Consider the following 19,183-nt stretch of genomic DNA (forward strand, 5'->3'; position numbering starts at 1 on the left):
CGCCACTACTAAAAATTTCTAAATGACAGCTGCCCTCCACTTACTACAGCCCCGTGCTGACCCAGCAGGCACCACCCCAGCTCTGAACACATTACAGTCCACTGGTCCACTCATATAGGGTGAGCGGGAGCTTTGTAGACAAATAAACATGACTTACAAATTGTGTTTCAAAAGAGGAACTTAAGAATGAAGTATCTGGCCAGGTGGTGGTGGCTCAAACCTTTAATCTCAGCACTCAGGAGGCAGAGGCAGGCGGATCTCTGAGTTTGAAGCCAGCCTGGTCTACAGAACGAGTTCCAGGACAGGCTCCAAAGCAATACAGAGAAACCCTGTCTTGAAAAAAAAAAATGAGGTATCTGAGACCAAAGCCCTTCGAAATGTAGCTCTTTTTGGCTCACACCTTCTGTATGGGATTGCGGATCACACCCTGGATTTCAGGGTGCTCAGAGGGGTTATGTTCTCCGTGGTTTTTACATAGCCCCTAAAGCAGGTATCCCTGATTCCATTGTATACTGGTGGCTCCACACACCCCATGATTAGCCAAGAACAGCCCACCCTCTCTTCCCTGGGTTACTGCAGATCTGTGGGCCTGGTGCTTTAGTCATTCCTCAACCTAGATTGTCCCCATGAGTATCTTCATCGAGTCTGGAAGGTGAACATGTATCCCACCCCCACCCCCAGGTACAGATCAACAATGCAAGACCTGAGAAGGCCGGAGGAGCATGGGCAAGGCACGGGACAGAGTAGAGTGGAGACCTGAGCCAAAACTTCCTGTCACGGAATAATCTTCTTATATGCTGTGAAGATGTGTTGCTGTTTTACCTTGCCTGCCTAGGCACCTTTTGACTGTTTAATAAAGAGCTGAATGGCCAATAGCTAGGCAGGACAGGATAGGTGGGACTTCCGGATCAAGAGAGGAACTCTGGGAAGAATAAAAGTGGGATTCACCAGGCAGACACAGAGGAAGTGGGGCGCACAGTACTGAGCAGAAGTACCAAGCTACATGGCAGAATATAAATGGGTTAATTTAAGTTGTAAGAGCTAGTTGGGAACAAGTCTAAGCTGAGGCTGAGCTTTTATACTTAACAAGAAGTCTCTGTCATCATTTGGGAGCTGATTAACCAAAGAAAAGTCCAACTACTGCTTCCTGCAGGCATCCTTTCCCACCCATTCCATGCTGTTCAGATGCTACCGATAACACACACACACACACACACACACACACACACACACACACACACACAAAATAACAGACACCTTGACTCCCAGCACTGAGCGGGCAGACAGGTGACTACATAGTTCCAGGACAGCCAGAGTTACATAGTGAAACCTTGCCTCAAAAAGCAAAAGCATACAAAGAAGCTGAGTTTTCCTTATTAAATTCTAAAAATCAAATGAATAAGGTCAGCAGGCGGAAATATATATATATATATATATATATATATATATATATATATATATATATAAACACTGGCAGGCTCTGCGGGAGAGATGAGTGGAAGAAGTGGGCTTCCTGCAGCTCCCTGCTGCCCTCTACCGTTGTCCAACCTTCAGATTCTTGCCTTACCCTCAGTCACCCCTCTCCATGCCCAGCTTGTAACAGTGCTCACTGGCTAACCCTCTGTGTTAAAACACTGCTTCCCCCAAGCCTCACACCCTTCCCTGAACATTGGCAACACAGCCTTTAAACATGGGCACTGGACAAAGGCAGGCGATGCCCTTACGTGGTAATGGTTTGGGGCAGGGGTTCCAGATTTGACCACTTTCATGAAGCTTGGCAGCTGGAACATGCTGGAACAGGAATTGCTGAAGTCCTTCTTGGAAACCAACTCTGAGGGGATGGTGTACGCATTGGCAGCAGGATTTTTAGAAATGATGTTGCCCAGGCGGGCAGACTAAGGAAGAAGGAAAAAAAAATCAGCATTGCCACGTGTCCCGGGGGCTGTGGAGACAGGGGGGAAGAGGGGGCCGTGCCCACAGTCCATCAATGTCTGATTGCTTGCTCGCTTGTTTGCCTGATTGTTTATTTGTTGAGACAGGGTCACCCTCTGTAGCCTAAGCTGGCCTGAAGCTCGCTGTATGGCTCAGGCTGGCCTTGGACTTGCACTGTTCCTCCTGCTTCATCCTCCCCAGTGCTGGCATGCTGGGCACTAGCCACCAGGCCCAGTTTACAAGCATTTTTTCCTTAAGAGGCAAGACTATAGCAAGTAACAGTGGTAATTGGACCTCCAGCTTTGAGGGCTTGCTCTTGGGAAATGCAAGTTCAGACTCATTCCAACTTCTGTAAACTAATTTAAAGTATTTGTCATCAGTTTGGGACGTAGAGAGAGTGATTTTCCCAGCAATGCATTTTTGCTGCAGCCTGTTCCAGGCCACTTCCACCCTGCCTCATCAGCTGTGGGTGAGCCCTGTGATAGGAAGGCTGAGACTGGTCCCAGCAGTGTCTACAGGGAGCTGCTTCAGATAGCTTAAAGGGGCAGGGCTAGTCATGAATGCCTCCCATCCCCACCAAATCACTGTTTTCATGCCAGGTGTGTGGTACAGAATTTGGGAGGCAGAGACAAGAAGACAGTGAGTTTGAAGCTAGCCTGGGCTACACAGTGAGACACTGTCTCAAAGAAAAAAAAATCACCAAGAACAGCAAACAAATCCCGGCATGCATAAAATCCCTAAAATGCTTTTGTTTCAACAGAACCAATAGCAGCCCTTCCAGAAATCGTGATAAACTATTTTCGGTTCAAAAACAAACACATTGTTTGCCATATGAATGGGGGCAAAAGCCATAGAAACTCAATGATAATATCTTCTTACCCTATGACAGCATGGCTAGTATTAGGATCTGATAAAACAAAAAAACGTTCCCATAATTTTATGGTGAAAAGCTTGGGAACACTGCCCTGGGTTTTCTCCACTCAACAGAGGTCAACACCACCCAGGCACCGGAAGTGGGGGAAGCTGGGAGTGGCCTTTACCTTCCTCTACCCCCTGCTCGAGGGCTGGGTAGAGTTGGCTCTGAATGGTGGCGTGGGATGTGGGTTTTACCATATGCAGGGACGTCCTCATCTGGACTCTAACCCAGGTTCAAATCCAAGCTCTAGCTGTAAGGCTCTTCAATGTTCTCAGCAGCAAGGACTGCGTCACTGGCAGCAGCCTTCACTTTCTGGCCGCTTCTTTACCAAGGATTTGTTGTTGCCTTTGGTTTTTACAACTTTGAGCAGCAGACATTATGGCCATTTTACAGCAGAAGAAACTCAACTGCTAATAAATCGCGGTGGACCACCGTCTTCAACAAGGCAGTCTGCCTCCACCTGGTGACCCGGATCAGATATGACATTTGAAGGAGAAATGGGTCACAGGCACAGCCCTGGAGGGACAGCAAATGTTTTCCACCCTGGCATCTTTTTTGCCTTCAGAGACTTAGTACTTTTATGTATGGGAGCGGGGCAGGGTGGGGTGGGGAGGAGAACGTTCTAAAAAACGTCTGTGATGCCAAGTTCCCTGAGGCAGTCATAATAGGATTAATGTCTGCCATGCTCACTCTCGAGCTCTGCACCCTGCATTTACCTGCCAGGCCTGCGGTCTCCAGTCAGGGGCTCACATTGGCCCTTGACAACTTCTCCCCAACACATACTAACTCCTCCAGAACCACCCCACCACTATGCAACCCAGAAAGACCACCGAAGTCCCCACCCACCTGCCTCATTTAGCTTCCTGGTCAAAGTTGTAGAAGATTCTAGAACAAAAACTTGGAGTTCCTTAATGAGGTGCATATCATTTAAACTTCCCAAAGGGTTGGGTGTTGCCCTGACAACCATCAGGAAGTGTGTAGAATTTATAGGCCCATGGACATTTTTGGCAGCCTCACCCCAATCACACTCCTCTGGGCCTTTGTGATCTTCCTCTGAGGTGGGAGACTTGAATTCCTCGAATCTCGGGAACCAGAAGTGGGGAAAAGGCCCTCTGTCCCTCAAATAGTTTGGATAGAAACTAAAGACCATGTGGAGCCTGCAGCCAGGTATTACAAACCACTTGAGGCCCCCTTCCCAAGAATAAAGAAACACAAATATTTAAAAACATAAATCTGGGGCTGGAGAGACGGCTCAGACATTCTATCACTCTCCAGAGGACCTGGATTCCATTTCTAGCATCCATATCAAGCAACTTAGACCTGCCTCTAACTCCAGTTCCCGGGGACCTGACACCCTCTGCTGGCCGGTGCAGGCTCCTGCACTCTTCTACACAGACACACACACTTCAAAACCAACCTTTGTTTTGTTTTGTTTTGTTTTGTTTTGTTTTGTTTGTTGTTTTGAGACAGGGTTTCTCTGTGTAGTCTTGGCTGTCCTGGAACTCAGTCTGTAGACCAGGCTGGCCTCAAACTCACATAGCCTCACTCTGCCTCTCAAGTGTTGGGATTAAAGGCATGTGCCACCACTGCCCAGCTTCTTTAAAACATAGGGGGCAGGAGAGATGGCTGAGTTCAATTCCCAGCAATCCCATGGTGGCTCACAACCATCTGAAATGAGATCTGGTGCCCAAGCAAGCATACATGCAGGCAGAACACTGTATAAATCTTTAAAAAAAAAGAATTTCATTAAAAAAAAACAAGAAATATAAAGCTGAAGTCTCACACCAGAGGGAGGGCAGCCCCCACATCTCCTTTCTTCTAGGTCCTTTTTTTTTTTTTTAAAGAAGTGAAAGGCCTGGTTGGATTCTACACTTCAGACCTTCCCATGCCTTCTTTCTGGATGAATAGCAAAACCATTAGAAAGTCACCACTGGTGAAGCCTGGCAGGGCCTTCACTGTGTCTCCAATCCAGCCCCTTGTTGGCACCAAGAGGAATGGTAGTACCTTGCCTGGCAGAGGAGGTCCCAGAGAGTACCTAGGTGCTTTGGGCAGTCTGAGAGTGATCAGGTGGGGACAGAGTTAGCTCATGGCCTGTTGTGCAATTTCAAAGTCTTTTGCACTGACTGCAGTTTGCCCAGAGCTGGCAGGGAGTCTCTGAGGCAACTTGGATACAGGAGGGTGCTGTGCTTGAAGTCACATCCAGGCTCCGAAGCTGAGTCAGGATGAGGTTTTCCATGGTCCTCCTCCAGCATGTGATGTGGCACTACGCTGACAGTAGCTTTGGGGTCTTTTTCCCAACTGGAAGTTAAAGGCCTGGCTATCCCATGACTTTGCTGAGGGCTCAGACACTGTGAGCCTACACTCCTGAATATTCCACACGGCTACCTCGACTCCCAACAACTGCATTCGGTGGACCTTAAATATTCCCTTTGTGTGAGAGTAATAGGAAAATTAGCCCCAATGTGAGGCATCTTATAAGTCCATACAAGAGACTGTCATAACCTTTACAGGGACAAGCAGGTACATGTGTTCTATTGATGGTGGATCCTGGCTCTGCTTTCTCTTTGCTGTTCACCACAGGTGACCTTGCTCTGGCTTGGCTCTCCCTCCTTGCTTGATTCCCTTAAAACTGAGGCCATAGCTTAGCAGTACAGCTGTGGACGCCATTCTGAGCATATACACCAAAACATAATAGAAGAAAGCTGTCTTCACCTGAGTCTGCTCGGCCTCACTGGTGCTTCCTTTATCTGTTTGACTGCAAGAACCCTCAACAAAGATAAAGTCCCATGTTGTACCATGAAGATTCCTGTACTTCACGCCCAGTGTCTGCTTCCCCCACACCCTCTGTGTGTGTGTGTGTGTGTGTGTGTGTGTGTGTGCACGCATCTTTCTCTTTAGTATCAGAGGTCTGCTCTCTCCTCCCATGTGGTTCCTAGAAATTCATTTCAGGCCATCAGCTTTGGCTGGAGCACTTCCTATCCCCCATGCCATCAAACTGTCTCCTAGTTTCTTTTTTGGTCCTTCCAATTTCCCAATGATGTGAACAACCCAGTTATAGGAAGCAAGTGATAAGAATAATTTGGGGGCAGGACACAGCAGTTTCCCTGGCGTACCTAAAAGCCTCAGGAAGACAGCTGTCTCTTGTACTCGACAACCAAGTTCTAGCTTTCCCTCTACCTCGTCCACATGCATCCGTGGAGACAAATGGCCTAGCGACACAGGCTCAGATTCATCTTTGTGAATTCACAGGAAGTGGCTGCTGTCTTAATCAGAACAGGGACCTTTGGAGAGAAAGGACCAGCCGGCCACCGTGTCATTACGCAATGGAAAGAGGGAATAACTGAGCATTTAACACCCAAGGGCTCTCACCATGGAGGGGAAAGTGCAGGTTCCTCTCTTGGAAAGAGAGGCATTGTTGAACACTGGAGACTGGTGGATGACGTTGTAGAACCCAGGGCCCGGGACGTCATCCTGAAAAGGTCAAGAATGCAGTGTCATTGGGCACGGCAGCTTCACCACACTTTTCCGACAGCTTCCATCCATTCACGCTAAGCCTCCCTCTAATCCTACAGGACAGGCTCCATCATTTTCAGGGCTGACAGCCTCGCTCCACCATCTCTCTGACTTTCCCAATCTCTATCTCAGTTACCAGTGGGAGGGGCAGGAATCCTAATCCAGGTCAGGTCTCCCAAAGCCCTTGCTCTTTCCATTAAGTCCCCATCCTGAGTTCTAAAGGAACACTGTTTGGGGGAGGTTTTGGTTTTCATGTCATTAGGGAAATGTGCCAGTGTGCATGTCAGCCTCCAAGGACTGGGTCAGCCAAGCCCAAGGTAAAGGGAGGGTGACCGATTTCATGGTAACCACACCCACCTGACTCAGCTTCCTCCTGAGGCCTCTGAGAAGGGAAACTGGGGAGTGTTTCTGTTTATAAAGCAAAATGAAACAAAAACAACCCTCATTCCAAATGAGGCCATCTTGAATTTGGAGACAAAATAAGGTAGGCCATGGGCCCCAAGGGCAACTTGAGACTGGTGTGCCAGGGAGCAGGCAGCAGAAGCCGTGTTCAGGGCTAGCTCTGCTGCTGCAAGCTACCTGAGCTTCCAGAAGCTTCCAGCTTGTTTCTGGTGCTGGTTACTAAGGGACACCAGGGCTGACAAAAGTTGGAGGAGCAAGTGGCATGAAATGAACTGATGCTTCCTTGTTGGGGCAGCTTCCCAGGTCCTGCCCGGTGCTCCAGCTTCTTAAAGCTCATCCTCATTTTCGCCATCACCCAATGAGGAAGGGATTACTGTCCCCATTTCATAAATGGGCACATGCAGATGAATTTGTCCCAAGTCCAAATGCTGAGCACGTGGTGTATGTCCTTGGAAGTAGGCATGTCACCAAAGCCACCCAAGGAAACAGAACCTGGGCCTGTGGGGCCACAGTCAATAAGCAGTAAAACCCAGATTTGAGCCCATGGACCCAGATTCCAGAGTTTTCTAGCTCCACTCAGACAAAGATACATCCTAACTCTTCTGTCCCTGCTGCCTTACGTAGGCAGAGAGCTTGAGGCACCACTCATGCCTTCCAGAACTTTCTAGTCTGGAGGGGGGGGACAAAGTGATTGAGTGATTATAAAGAATAGAGTCTGGCTTTCTGGAGCCCATTTCCAATGGTGGGATACCTTGCTGAGCATTGATACAGGGGGGAGGGGCTTGGTCCTGCCTCAACTTGGTATGCCAGACTTTGTTGACTCCCTAAGGAAGGCCTTACCCACTCTGAGGAGTGAATGGGAGGATAGGGGCAAAGGGGGATGGAAGAAAGGGAAGGAGGGGAACTGGGGTTGTTATATAAAATGAAAAATAAAATTTTTTTTAAATAAAAAAGAATAGAGGCATAGGTACTGTTAGCAGAATCTTGGGGCTGTGTGTGTGTGTGTGATGCACACTCATGAGGCAAGCAGAGGAAGAACAGAGGACACAGCCTTCCAGGCCCAGAGTCAGAAGCATGGCACTGCAGGTGCAGGAGGGAAGGACCACAGATTGGGAAGTCAGGTTCCTGTTTGCCCACTGTGCCCAGCAGCACACTGTGACTTTACAATGGCTGGCTCACTGAGTCTGCATCGGGAAACTGAGAAGATGGGGTCAAAAGAGATGATGACCCTAATGCCGTCCAGCCAGCAGAAGTCAGAGTCAGAATTTGAGCCCAGACAGTCTGATGAGAGTCTCCTAACCACAGACACCAACTGCCTCTCAGATGAGACTATATGGGATAAAAGAAAAGTCCTCCCCCAAGGCCGTGAATTGGGTAAGTCTGTGCTGGTCAGCTACATGATCTTGAGTAACTTTTACCTCACTGGGCCTCAAGGTGCTGGGATCCTACTAAGATTCCAGGGTCCCTGTCACTAGGGAAAGCTGCAGCAGGAATCACCGTGTGCCGTGTGACTGGTGATAATGATGGTAGAAGTGTCTTGCCCACGTCTATACATGTGCCTGGTGCTTGTGGAGGCCGGAAGAGGGCATTGAATACCCTACAACTGGAATTACAGACAGTTGAATTGTCATTTGGGTACTGGGAATCGAACCCAGGTCCTCTGGAAGAGCAGCCAGTGTTGTATCTGCTAAGCCAGCTCTCCAGCCTCTGTTATGTGACTCTTAGAGGTCTGAACAGTGGGCAGGGAAGATACATCTCTAGCTCCTAGTCCATCTGCACACGCCCACTGCTCTGACTCAACCTACCCAGTCAAATTAGAATGGCAAACAGCAAACAACTGTTTTTGCTTAAGTATAACCCATGAGGTATTTGGGACATACTTATGCTAAAATAGTTACATGTCTGTAGTTCTAATTTATCCAAGCATCCATGCTTTCCTTTGCTGAATCTGACAACTCTACTGGACATCCATCAGTTGGGGCAGACTACAAAATGGCTAGAGTCCCAGGCAAATGGGAATAGGGCTGTCTCTGTTTAGCCTATGGGGATGAAATCTGCTCTTGATGAAGGTCCAAAGAAAATCTCTTGGGAGAAGCATGCTGGAGCTGGCCTGTGAAGGGAACCATTAAAACCCCCACAGTGGTCACTGAAATGGGTCACCAGAGGCCTGTTTACACTGAAGAAATCACCCAAGGCTACAAGGAAGGGAAGAGTTGTATTATATAACGCCCAGAAGGACTCCACAGGTTCAGAGAACCTAGACGCAGAGGGTCCTCGTGAGGCTGCTGGACACGGGGCAGGACTCTCAGGGTGATCAGGGTAAAACCAGGTGTGAACTCAACTACCCCCTTGGTCTCGTAGATGAGACGCTTCCAAATAACCAGAATAGAAGTCACCTCAGAGCCGGGACCCACCTTGTGAGCATGGGACTGAGCAAGCAATGCTTGGTAGATGTGTTCCCCTCCTCTCATCCAATACACAGCTTGGGTGACACTTGGAGAACTCGTTGGACTGAGAGTCTCCCCAGGTACTGGAGTGAGAGATGATCCCAATCCACCTGACGTTGGGATTGGCCTGAAGAGGTCATGGGGCTGGCTTTCAGCTCCTGGGCCATATAGTATTGCCCCAGCTTATGGGGGAGGTCCTACTGCAGAACCTAGGGCCAGGCAGGGCATCCTACACTGGGGTTTCCACTTGATGTCATAAATTCTGAGTTAATCTGTAAACATAACATTGCATGGTTTCATTGCAATTTAAACTGTGGTCCCTGACTGTTTGGAGGGTAGATCTCCTGTGGAGACAGGGTCTGACCAAGTTAGTTAGTTAGCTAGTGGCTAACTAGTTTGTTTTTGAGGTGGTTTTCTCTATGGAAAGCTGGACTCAACTCACTATACAACCAAGGATGACCTTGCACTGCTGATTCTCCTGCCTCCCAAGTGCTAGGATTGCAGGCATGGGCAAGCACACTCAATTTCATCGAGATTCTACGGGCCACCATATCGGGATGGGGATTGAATGCAGGCCTTCTCCCAGGGCAACAGATACTCTAAACCACTGAGCCATTTCTCCAGCCCCATCAACAAGCAACTTAAATGATGCACACTTAGAAGACACAGGGTCCCTGTCCTACCAGCCTGTGTTCATTCAAATGGAAGGCAGCAAGTTTGGTATCATGAAATTGTCACTCCCAGGAAAAGGAGTCTAGTGTAACATTCTAATTTTAAGAGGAGGAAACTGATGCAGAGACACTAGGTGGGGTACTTACAGCTCCATAGCTTGGGAAACTGGGTGGGATGGAGCAGGAATTGGGAGACAGGGAAGAAAATGTCCAGTGGGACGCTGGACAAGGCTAGAGGTATGTCTCCTCAGGGACATAAAGTTAGCTTCACATTTGTAAATGATTACAGAGTTTATTCCTAGTAATCCAAATAGCCATTTCAGGCACAAGTCTGTGCAGGACCCTCATACTCCCAGTGGTGAGATTCCTTTACTTAAAAAAAAAGTGTGTGTGCAAGGGGTGTACATGTGAGGACAACCCGAGGGAGTCAGTTTCACGTGGATCCCAGAGACTGAACTCTGATCACTAAGTTTGCCAGGGGATACCCTGGCCCCCTGAGCCATCTCACCGGCATCCCAGGGGTGGGATCCTCTCAAGGAATACAAACTGGCTCCGAGGCTCAGGGTGGCAGCTCCGGTGAGTGCCTGCCTCTGAGCACCATGGTAAAGCTGGGCTAAGTGTGTCACAGCTCCAAGGCGAGCAGATGGCCGGGTGTGGGCTCAGTACAGGGCGTGTGCGCCTCCTGTCTTAAGAAGGGTGGCGAGGCAGGGGAGGTTTCGAATCTGTTGTTAACATGCATTGTCTCACTAAATTACTGGGTGATGCCGCGCAAGCGCATTACTTCTCCACGCTCATTCCCCCCCCCCCAGGGAAAAATGAGAATGACGGCACCGAGCATGGAAGGAGTGGATTCTCTGTGCTTAGGACATGGGGAATTATATAACTCCTCAGTAATTACACAACCTTTCAAAGGCTCAGATGAAGGTTTTCCCATCAAATGGATGCAACCACATTGGAGAATTTGGAACCAAACTTCTGAGTGGTTTCTGCCTTTATGGATGCGGCCTGCAGTTCTGGCTGGTGGCCACGAGGGTTCCCTGGGCAGGAGACATGATAGGATTTCACACGGTACTTTGAGCTCCTGGATCAGAGTCCCCAGAGCTTGCCATGTGGGATGGAGCCTCGGCAAGGAGCATTTATTGCCCTCCCTCCCTGGAGATCCATCTGTTTGCCAAGGCCTTTCCAGAAGCATGCTGACTTTCATCAACCAAATTTACAGCCGCGAAGGCCACAAAGGCAGGCGTGGTCCGGTGTGGAAAGAGCGAGAGGCTTTGGAGTGAGCTGTGCCTGGGTTGAGGTCTAATTCTTTCAACGTTGATTCAGCAAATATTTATTTAGAGCCTCTTATGTGGCAAACCCCGGGCTGTGTGAGGGAGGGTGGGTCACTTAACTGTTTAAGCCTCGGTTTCCTCTTATGTTCAATGAAGACACCAAACCCTTTTAGCATTGTTCTGGGGAGCAGTGATATGATCTAAAAATGCTGTAACACATAGTAGGGATTGGTCAGTGACAGCTACTATTCTTTTTATTGGCAACTAAGCTGCGAGCACCCTGGACATGGACAACTGACACGCTGTCATTAAAGTTGATCAATGAGAACCCACACAGCAAGTGGGGAAGAGGCAGACGGCTAAGATATGGAGAAACTAGAGGAAAAAAGAAAGATACCCGAGCAAATATTTATCATCCTAAGGAAAGCTGAGTGATTCTAAAATATGTGTATGCTATATTACTTATTGTGGGCTTACTAGAATCCTGAGGTAATGGGAGGTTAAAAGAACTTAATCCACTCTCTAGTTCCTCATTCCAGCTCACAAAGGAGGAGTGTGGCTTGGGGTGAGGGCCCTGAAAGGGGTGGAGGCTCAATGGCATACCTCACCTGTGCTCAGAACTGGGGTCCTCCCACCCCTTTTGCAGCCAGCTAGGGCAGGAGGGAGGATGGCAGGCACCTGCAGACCGCAGAAGAAGGTAACTGGGATGGCCACTGCTCCAAAGAAATGCTACTCTCGGGGTCCTACTTAAAAGAAGGGTGTGAAGTGCTTTAAGACACTGAAAGAATGCCTGTGAGTTGCTACAGCCCCCTGCTGGTGAAAAAGGAGGAGGCCAGGAATAAGTTAAAGGCTGGCAGGAAAACAACCAGAACTTTCCAGACTAGATGTAAAGAAGAGAGGATAGATAGATAATGCACAGTATGGCATTATGTTTTAGTTGCATTTATTTACTTACTTGTGTGTGTGCACATATCATGGCATACATGTGGAGATCAGAGGACAATTTTAAAAAGTATTAGCTGCTCTCCACCATTGGGGGCTCCAGAGCTCAAGCTGTCTTATCAGCCCCATAGTAATAATAAGAAATTGTTTAAGGAAAGTTATTTTATTTTTATTGTTGTTTAAGGAGATTTTTTAATGGGGGAGCTCATCACAAACACAACTTTAAATTTGTTAGAAACTTGTTTACCCACGTGTAATTATGCAATTCCCTCTGATAGATCAGAGTGGGCTGGTTTTAAATCTTCTACTACATAGGCATAGGACTTAGAAGATCTTGTGTTTTTATTCTTTTCAAATTAAAGATAATTTTGGTTACAGGGTGTGGTTGCATATGGCTTCAATTCAAATATGCAAGTGGCCAAAGGAGGAGGAACCTGAGTTCAAAGTCAGCCTGGGCTACATAGCAAGACCCCTGATTATGTTTTCCAAGCACATAGTATATGCTAAGTCCTGGGGTGAATCCCCAACACAACAAATAAGTAGATCTATCGATCGATCAATCAATCAATCAATCAATCAATCAATTTCAGGCTGTTTCTTACCATACTGACAGTGCCTCCTTGGAGGATGGTACAGTTCTTTGGGTGATACTGCCCTCTGCTGTTCAAAGAGAAACACAACAGCTAAAATTCAAAGGAATTTTGAAGACAATGTCATTTACCTTTTTGTGATAGAATCTCCTGGCTTGGCAGTTAAATCCCCTTTTTTCTGAATCTGGGATTAATGATGTTCTGCATCTATAAGGAATGGAGGCTTGAGTTGGGTATGCAGCGGTAAAACCTAAACAACAAAAATAAGACAGCCATCAGCACACAATGCTAGTGTTTGCTCAGTGTAACTGCTAGAAAATACTGTAAGAAGTCATCCTAGGCTGGGGATGTAGCTCAGCTGGTAGAGTATTTCCCTAGCATGTACAAAAGCCCTGGGTTCCATCCCCATCACCACATAATACCAGGTGTGGTGGCACACACCTGTACTTGTAACACTCAAGAACTGGAGGCTGGAGGTTTAAAAATCCAAGGTCACTCCTTGGCTACATTTAGAGTTCAAGGCCAGCCTGGAATATATGAGACATTGTCTCAAAAAAAATAACCAAACAAACAGTTATCCTAGTGAGCTAACAAAAGAGAACTCAATATAGTCAGACCTTACTAGGGGCCACAAGGTTCAGGGGGTCTGCTCGCCTTTCTGACACAAAAAGATACAACTTGTCCTTTTTCTATTTCTTCCTCTTTGATTCTGGCCAGAACAAAAGTAACTTATATTGGATGTTTAGGTTCCTTACTCTTTCTCTACAGCACACACAGGCGTGAACACACACACACACACACACACACACACACACACACACACACACACACACGCCCTGTGACCACCTGATGACATGCTGAACTCCATGGCCAGCGTGGCATTTCTCCTACTCTTCTCTGTTCTCCTGGCACCTGCTGAGATTTACACCTTGTCTGCTTGTCTGCTCTGGGGTTTTTCTTTTAAGCTCCAATAAAATTGTCCTCTTTGAATTAAAAACAAAAGTTCAATAAAGAGTCAGAGAATGGCTCAGTGGACAAGGGCTCTTATTGTCAAGCCTGACTACCCAAGTTCAATCCCCAAGAATCCTGTGGTGGAAGGAGAGAACCAACTCCCCAAAACTGTTCTGTCACCTCCACATGTACATACAAAATAAATAAGTGTGATTTTTAAAAATTAAAATAGGCACTAAAGAGATGGCTCCAAGGTTAAGAGCATTAGCTCCTTTCCCAGAAGACCCAGGTTCAGTTCCCAGCACCCACATGGCGGCTCACAGCCACCTGTAACTAAAGTTCCAGGGGATCCAACACCCTCTTCTGTCCTCTTCAAATACTACATGCACATGGTATGCAGAACCAAATATATAAAATCAATGTTTTTAAATTAAAATATACAATACAAAAGGATGAGCAAATAAAGAATGAAAAGATGGGAAAGAAAGCAAATAATAAACTAATAGACTTACACATTCATAACCACATTAAACATTAAGTGGGCTACACATTCCAGTTAAAAGACAGGAGTTGTCAGACAGGACAAGAAAGAAAGACCCAACTACATGCTGCCTACAAGAAACACATTTCAACTATAAACCTAGAAAGAAAGTAAAAAGAATGAGGGCTTGCCATAAAAATTTAGTTGTCAGAAATAAAGCAAGCAAGACCTGTTACACATTTAAAATGCAAGAACATGACTCTTGCTGGACATACGGAAATAGCTTGTTATCTTTTTGTTGTTGAAGAGACAGCCATTTTCCCATTCGTCCTCTCTTACGTTTTCTCCCATCTACACACTAGGGTCAGCAGGGCCAAAGGCAATTCATCTGATACACTCTCGAAGGATGGCCTTGTGGATAACACCCAACGTCTACTAATCCTTCCAACTGTGCTCTTATGTACCAGAGTGGACATGCTGAGATTTAAATTCACTAGACCTTTTTGTATCTTGTCACCTTGCTTGATAGGTTTGCCAGAGTCTTCATCATTTGGGGCACTGTTGTCCACATTAGCATAGCTCAGGGGCATGTTCTGTCTGTTGGAGGAAAACTTCAGCCTTGAGTTCTTCTGAACACCTGAAATAAGATAGAGCATTTGCAGGGTCCTTTCACACCATGGTCAGCTCTGTGCTAATGGTGTGTTAGGCTGAGAGAGCTTGTGGGGCAGAAACTCATCCACAAAATTCCGTGTCACCCCAGATTCCAAGCACATAGCACTGACAGAATTTAGGAGGCCACACAAGTTCACCCTCACTGCTGCATATAGCCACTGAGGCTTTAGATATTATTTTCATCATTAACCCAGCTTGGCCAAGATATAGTTTACATACAACAAAATTCTTCAGTGGTAAAGGTATGAGTCTAAGTTCTGACAATGTGGGAGGTTGTGCTCTAGACCACTGCGATTAAGACATTAGTGTTATACAAAGCCCGCAAAGGTCCCATGTGCTTTTGGCATCTGCCAATTCCTGAGCTTCCTGTCACAACAACTACCTTTCTACAACGCCACACAAATACTACCACCAGCAGATCAACTGCTACCAACACAGTCCTCCTAGGGATGATGAGACAGCTCAATGGTTAGAGCTGCTCTTGCAAAGCACTCAGGTTCACTTCCCAACAATCCACACATAGAGCAGCTCAAACCACCTGGAACTCCAGCATCAGGGAATCAGATGCCTGTTGCAGAATATTATTTTAAAGTGTGTTCCTTTTGTTTATGTTCTGGAACATTTGTTTAATGATGCAAAGATGTGTCTGATTAGATAAAATTCACCTGCAGCCAGGATGCTGGGTCAGCAACCAGCTAACAGGGAGTTGCAGAAAGAGCCAGGTGGAGAAGGAGGGGCGAGAAAAAGCTCAAGGACTTCTTGGGAGACAAGAAGAGGTGAGCTGGGTGAGCTGCTTGCCACTCGGCCTCCCTGGGAAGCAGGGTTCCACCTCAACCTTTGAATCTTGAGTTCTTTAGTGGGACAGAGATTTAAGTAAGTTTCCTTAGTAGCTTTGAAAGAGTTGGTGCTGAGTAGCGGCAGAGTTGCAGTTGCTGACTAGGATAGCCGTAGCTTAAAAGGCAGCAACAATTAACAAAGAAAACCCATAGCTGCCCTTTTCTGGCCTCCACGGGCACCTGCACTTTATATATGTGACGACACACACAACTAAAAATGTTACTCATTTAAAAAAAAAAATTCCTCATCAGCCCGCTGAGTGCTGAGAATAAAGATGTGACCCAACACATTTGGCTCTACAAAGTTTTTGTTGTTTGTTTGTTTGTTTGTTTGTTTGTTTGAGATAGGGTCTCTTTGAGTAGCTCTGGCTGTCCTGGAACTCACTCAGTAGACCAGGCTGGCCTCGAACTCAGTCCGCCTGTCTCTGACTCCCAAGTGCTGGGATTAAAGGTGAGTGCCGCCACACTGGGCTAGAATTTCTGTAATTAGTGCTACTTGGTGGTGATGTAGACTTCCACATCTATGTACATGACTATTAGATGATAGTTTTCTTCTATTTTTTTAATTTTGTCTGACTTCTTTTTTAAGCATTACAAAGGACAATGTGACAGAATGCATTCTCTCTCTCCCTGGAATTGAACTCAGGCCATCGGACTTGGCAGGAAGTACTTACCTGCCATCTTGCCTGCCCTATTTCTCTTTTAATTTCCTGGCACTGGCATTATTTCTTCCTCAAATGTTTGCTCAGATTGATATCATTTCTTCTTTCCATTCCCAAATGGAATCAAGTCCTGATGCTTCCTTGAGGGAAGGTTTTCAATAACAAAGTCCTTTTGCTTAACACACACAGGACTCTTCATGCTGCCTGTTTGCTTTTTGTTTGTTGTTTATTTATTTTGGTTTTTCTGAGACAGCATTTTTCTTTGTAGTCAGTTCTGTAGAGTAGGCTGGTCTTGAACTCAGAGATCTACCTGCCTCTACATCCCCAGTGCTGGGATAAAAGGCATGAGCCACCGCCACCTAGCTAGTCCATTTCTTCTTGAGGGAGCTTTGGTAATAAGCACCTTTCAAAGAAATTCTTCCATTTCCTCTTCAGGAGGTTCATTAGCATAAAGTTGTTGGTAATAGTCTTTGATTATCCTTGTTGGTTTTGAGACAGGGCCTCTCACTCTGTTGCTTTGCTCTGTAGACCTGTCTGCCCGTGCCCAGTGCTGGTCAGATTGTCCTTTTAATTTCTGTGGAAACGCCTCTCCTTTACAACTCACAGTAGTGATTTACATTTTATAGACTTTTGTTGGCAGGCATGACCAACCATCTTTTCAAAAGCAAACAGCTTTTCCATGACCTTTCTTTCTCTGGGTTTCACATACCTTTTTTTAACTCTTAGAAGAAAACCTGGGCCATTAAACTCAGACCTCTCCTGCCACTTAGTAAAATAACAACATTTCCTATCTTAAATATGTCCATAGGTACAGTCTTTTTTTAATGGCATTTTATATATTTTAATGTGTTACATTTTTGTTTTCCTTTCAGATTTTTTTGTTGTTGTTGTTATTGTTTTCAAGACAGGGTTTCTCTGAGTAACAGCCCTAGTTGTCCTGGATCTAGCTCCTAGACCAGGCTGGCCTTGAACTCCCGAGTGCTGGGATTAAAGGCAGGCACCATCACCACCCAGAAAAATGTGTAGCCCAGGCTGGGCTTGAACTCGTGAGTCTCCTGCCTCTGCCTCCTTCAGCAAATCCTACTGGTGTGTGCCACTATGACCGACCAGTTTTATTTTTGAAATGTAGAGGTCTGCTTTTTAATTTCCAAGCAGTTAGAGACTTCCCAGATGTCTTCCTGTTGATCCCTCTTTTTTTCCTATATTGCTGGACAGTATTTTGCACAAGTGTCAACCTGATCAAACTGCTCAGCACTGGTGTTCAAGCTTTTTATGCCCCGATTTCCGGTTTATTCAGGACTGAGGGATTTACTGATGGTCCCTGTGCCACATCGCAGTCAATTCATCTTTGTTTAGCGTTCTTACTTGTGTTCTGTGTGGGTAGGAGCACCTTAATGGCTACCCGCATAAGTATGATCTATATGCACCTTTGAAATACCTCTCTTTATCCCTGGTAATATCCTGTTCTGCCCATTTCTTATTAATATAGTCCCTCCACCTGTCTTTTGATTACTATTAATGTCTATACCTTTTCCCAGTTTTTTATTTTGAACCAACTGTGTCTTCGTATTGAAAAGTGGTTCCTTTTCTCTTTTTCACTGGAGTACAGGACTTTACACTGGACTATAACCCCAGCCCTGAATGTGTGTTCCTACTGTTTAGGTGCTGAACACTGAATCAGCACTTCGAGCATGCCAGATACATGCTTTGCCTCCGAGCTACATCCCCATCTCCTGACGCCCATGGTCACAGAGAAGAGGTTCCCTGTAATTCTGACCTTCCATCCTCTGAGACCACTGTGCCTTTTTCTTGTCTTGTTGTTTGAGACAGAGGTGTCTGTATAGTCCTGGCTAGTCTGGAACTACTTATGTAGACCAAATTGGCCTTGAACTCACATCTGTTTTATGACTCCCCCCCCCACCCCTCACCCCCCACCCCCACCAACCCACCTAATTTCTTTTGTTGTTGTTTTGTTCTATTTTAGAGACAATATTTTACTATGTAGCCCAGGCTGGCTTTGAACTTGCAGTGTCCTTCTTGTGTCACTCTCTCCAGTGTTGGGATTTCAAGAATGTGTCACCATGACCAGACAGCCTTCACTATTTTGGTTTATTTGTTTTATCTAGTTGTTTTGTTTTGTTTTGTTTTGTTTTTGACAGGATCTCACTCACTATTCTCTGTCCTGGAACTCACTATGTAGACCAGGCCAGCCTCAAACTCAGATCTACCTGTGTCTGCCTCCCAAGCACTAGGATTAAAGGTGTGTGCACCACCACACCCCAACTAGGTTCCTGCCTTGAATGCCTGCCTGGTCTTCCCTTCATGATGGTCTGTGATCAGAATGCAAACCCTTTCCTCCCCAAGTTGCTTTTGGACTTGACCTTTATCACAGTAGTAGAAAGCAGATCAGAACAATGGCATGTCCCCATAGATCCCCTGCCACCAGGGGACCCTTGCCACAGTTGTTCTGTCTTCTGCAGCTCTGACCCCTCTGACACTCACTGATCTGATTTTGATGATACCGTGGCATGATATTCTTCAGGGTTTTTGACGTTTGGGATTTGCTGCATTTCCTGAATTGGTAGGTTTATGGGTCCTATCAGATTCTGTAAACTTTTTGCATTCATCCTTCAAGCAGTTTTTTCTGCTCCCTTCTTTTCCGAGTTGACAGTTAACGTGCATTAGACCACTTGGTGTTTTCCTAAAGGTGGCTGAGAGTCCGTTTGTCTTTGAAACTCAGTCTTGTTTAATCTCTGTGTTCTGTTCAGACAATCTGAATTGTTCTACCTCTTCAGCCTCTCTGATCTAGTCTTATCTGTGAATCTCACCAATTATTTTCATTTTAATTGTATTTTTTTCATTTCTGGATGCTACATTATGGCCTGTGTGTGCTTGTG

At 46.2% G+C, this 19,183-nt stretch overlaps 1 protein-coding gene across 1 annotated transcript in view; it reads right to left on the reverse strand.

The window, feature by feature from the left end:
* Window positions 1-16,305, reverse strand: part of Stpg1 (sperm tail PG-rich repeat containing 1) — a 31,944-nt gene extending 15,639 nt beyond the window's left edge. The window contains exons 1-5 of the mRNA XM_035438638.1: window positions 16,299-16,305; window positions 14,616-14,753; window positions 12,816-12,934; window positions 6,218-6,319; window positions 1,725-1,895 (exon numbers count right to left, since the gene is read on the reverse strand). Coding sequence (XP_035294529.1) covers window positions 1,725-1,895; window positions 6,218-6,319; window positions 12,816-12,934; window positions 14,616-14,753; window positions 16,299-16,305 — 537 coding nt within the window. The remainder of the gene's footprint in view (window positions 1-1,724; window positions 1,896-6,217; window positions 6,320-12,815; window positions 12,935-14,615; window positions 14,754-16,298) is intronic.
* Between the last annotated feature and the right edge of the window lie 2,878 nt (window positions 16,306-19,183).

Source organism: Cricetulus griseus, chromosome 2 (assembly GCF_003668045.3).
Source record: "Cricetulus griseus strain 17A/GY chromosome 2, alternate assembly CriGri-PICRH-1.0, whole genome shotgun sequence".
In the NCBI taxonomy this organism is placed as follows: domain Eukaryota; kingdom Metazoa; phylum Chordata; class Mammalia; order Rodentia; family Cricetidae; genus Cricetulus; species Cricetulus griseus.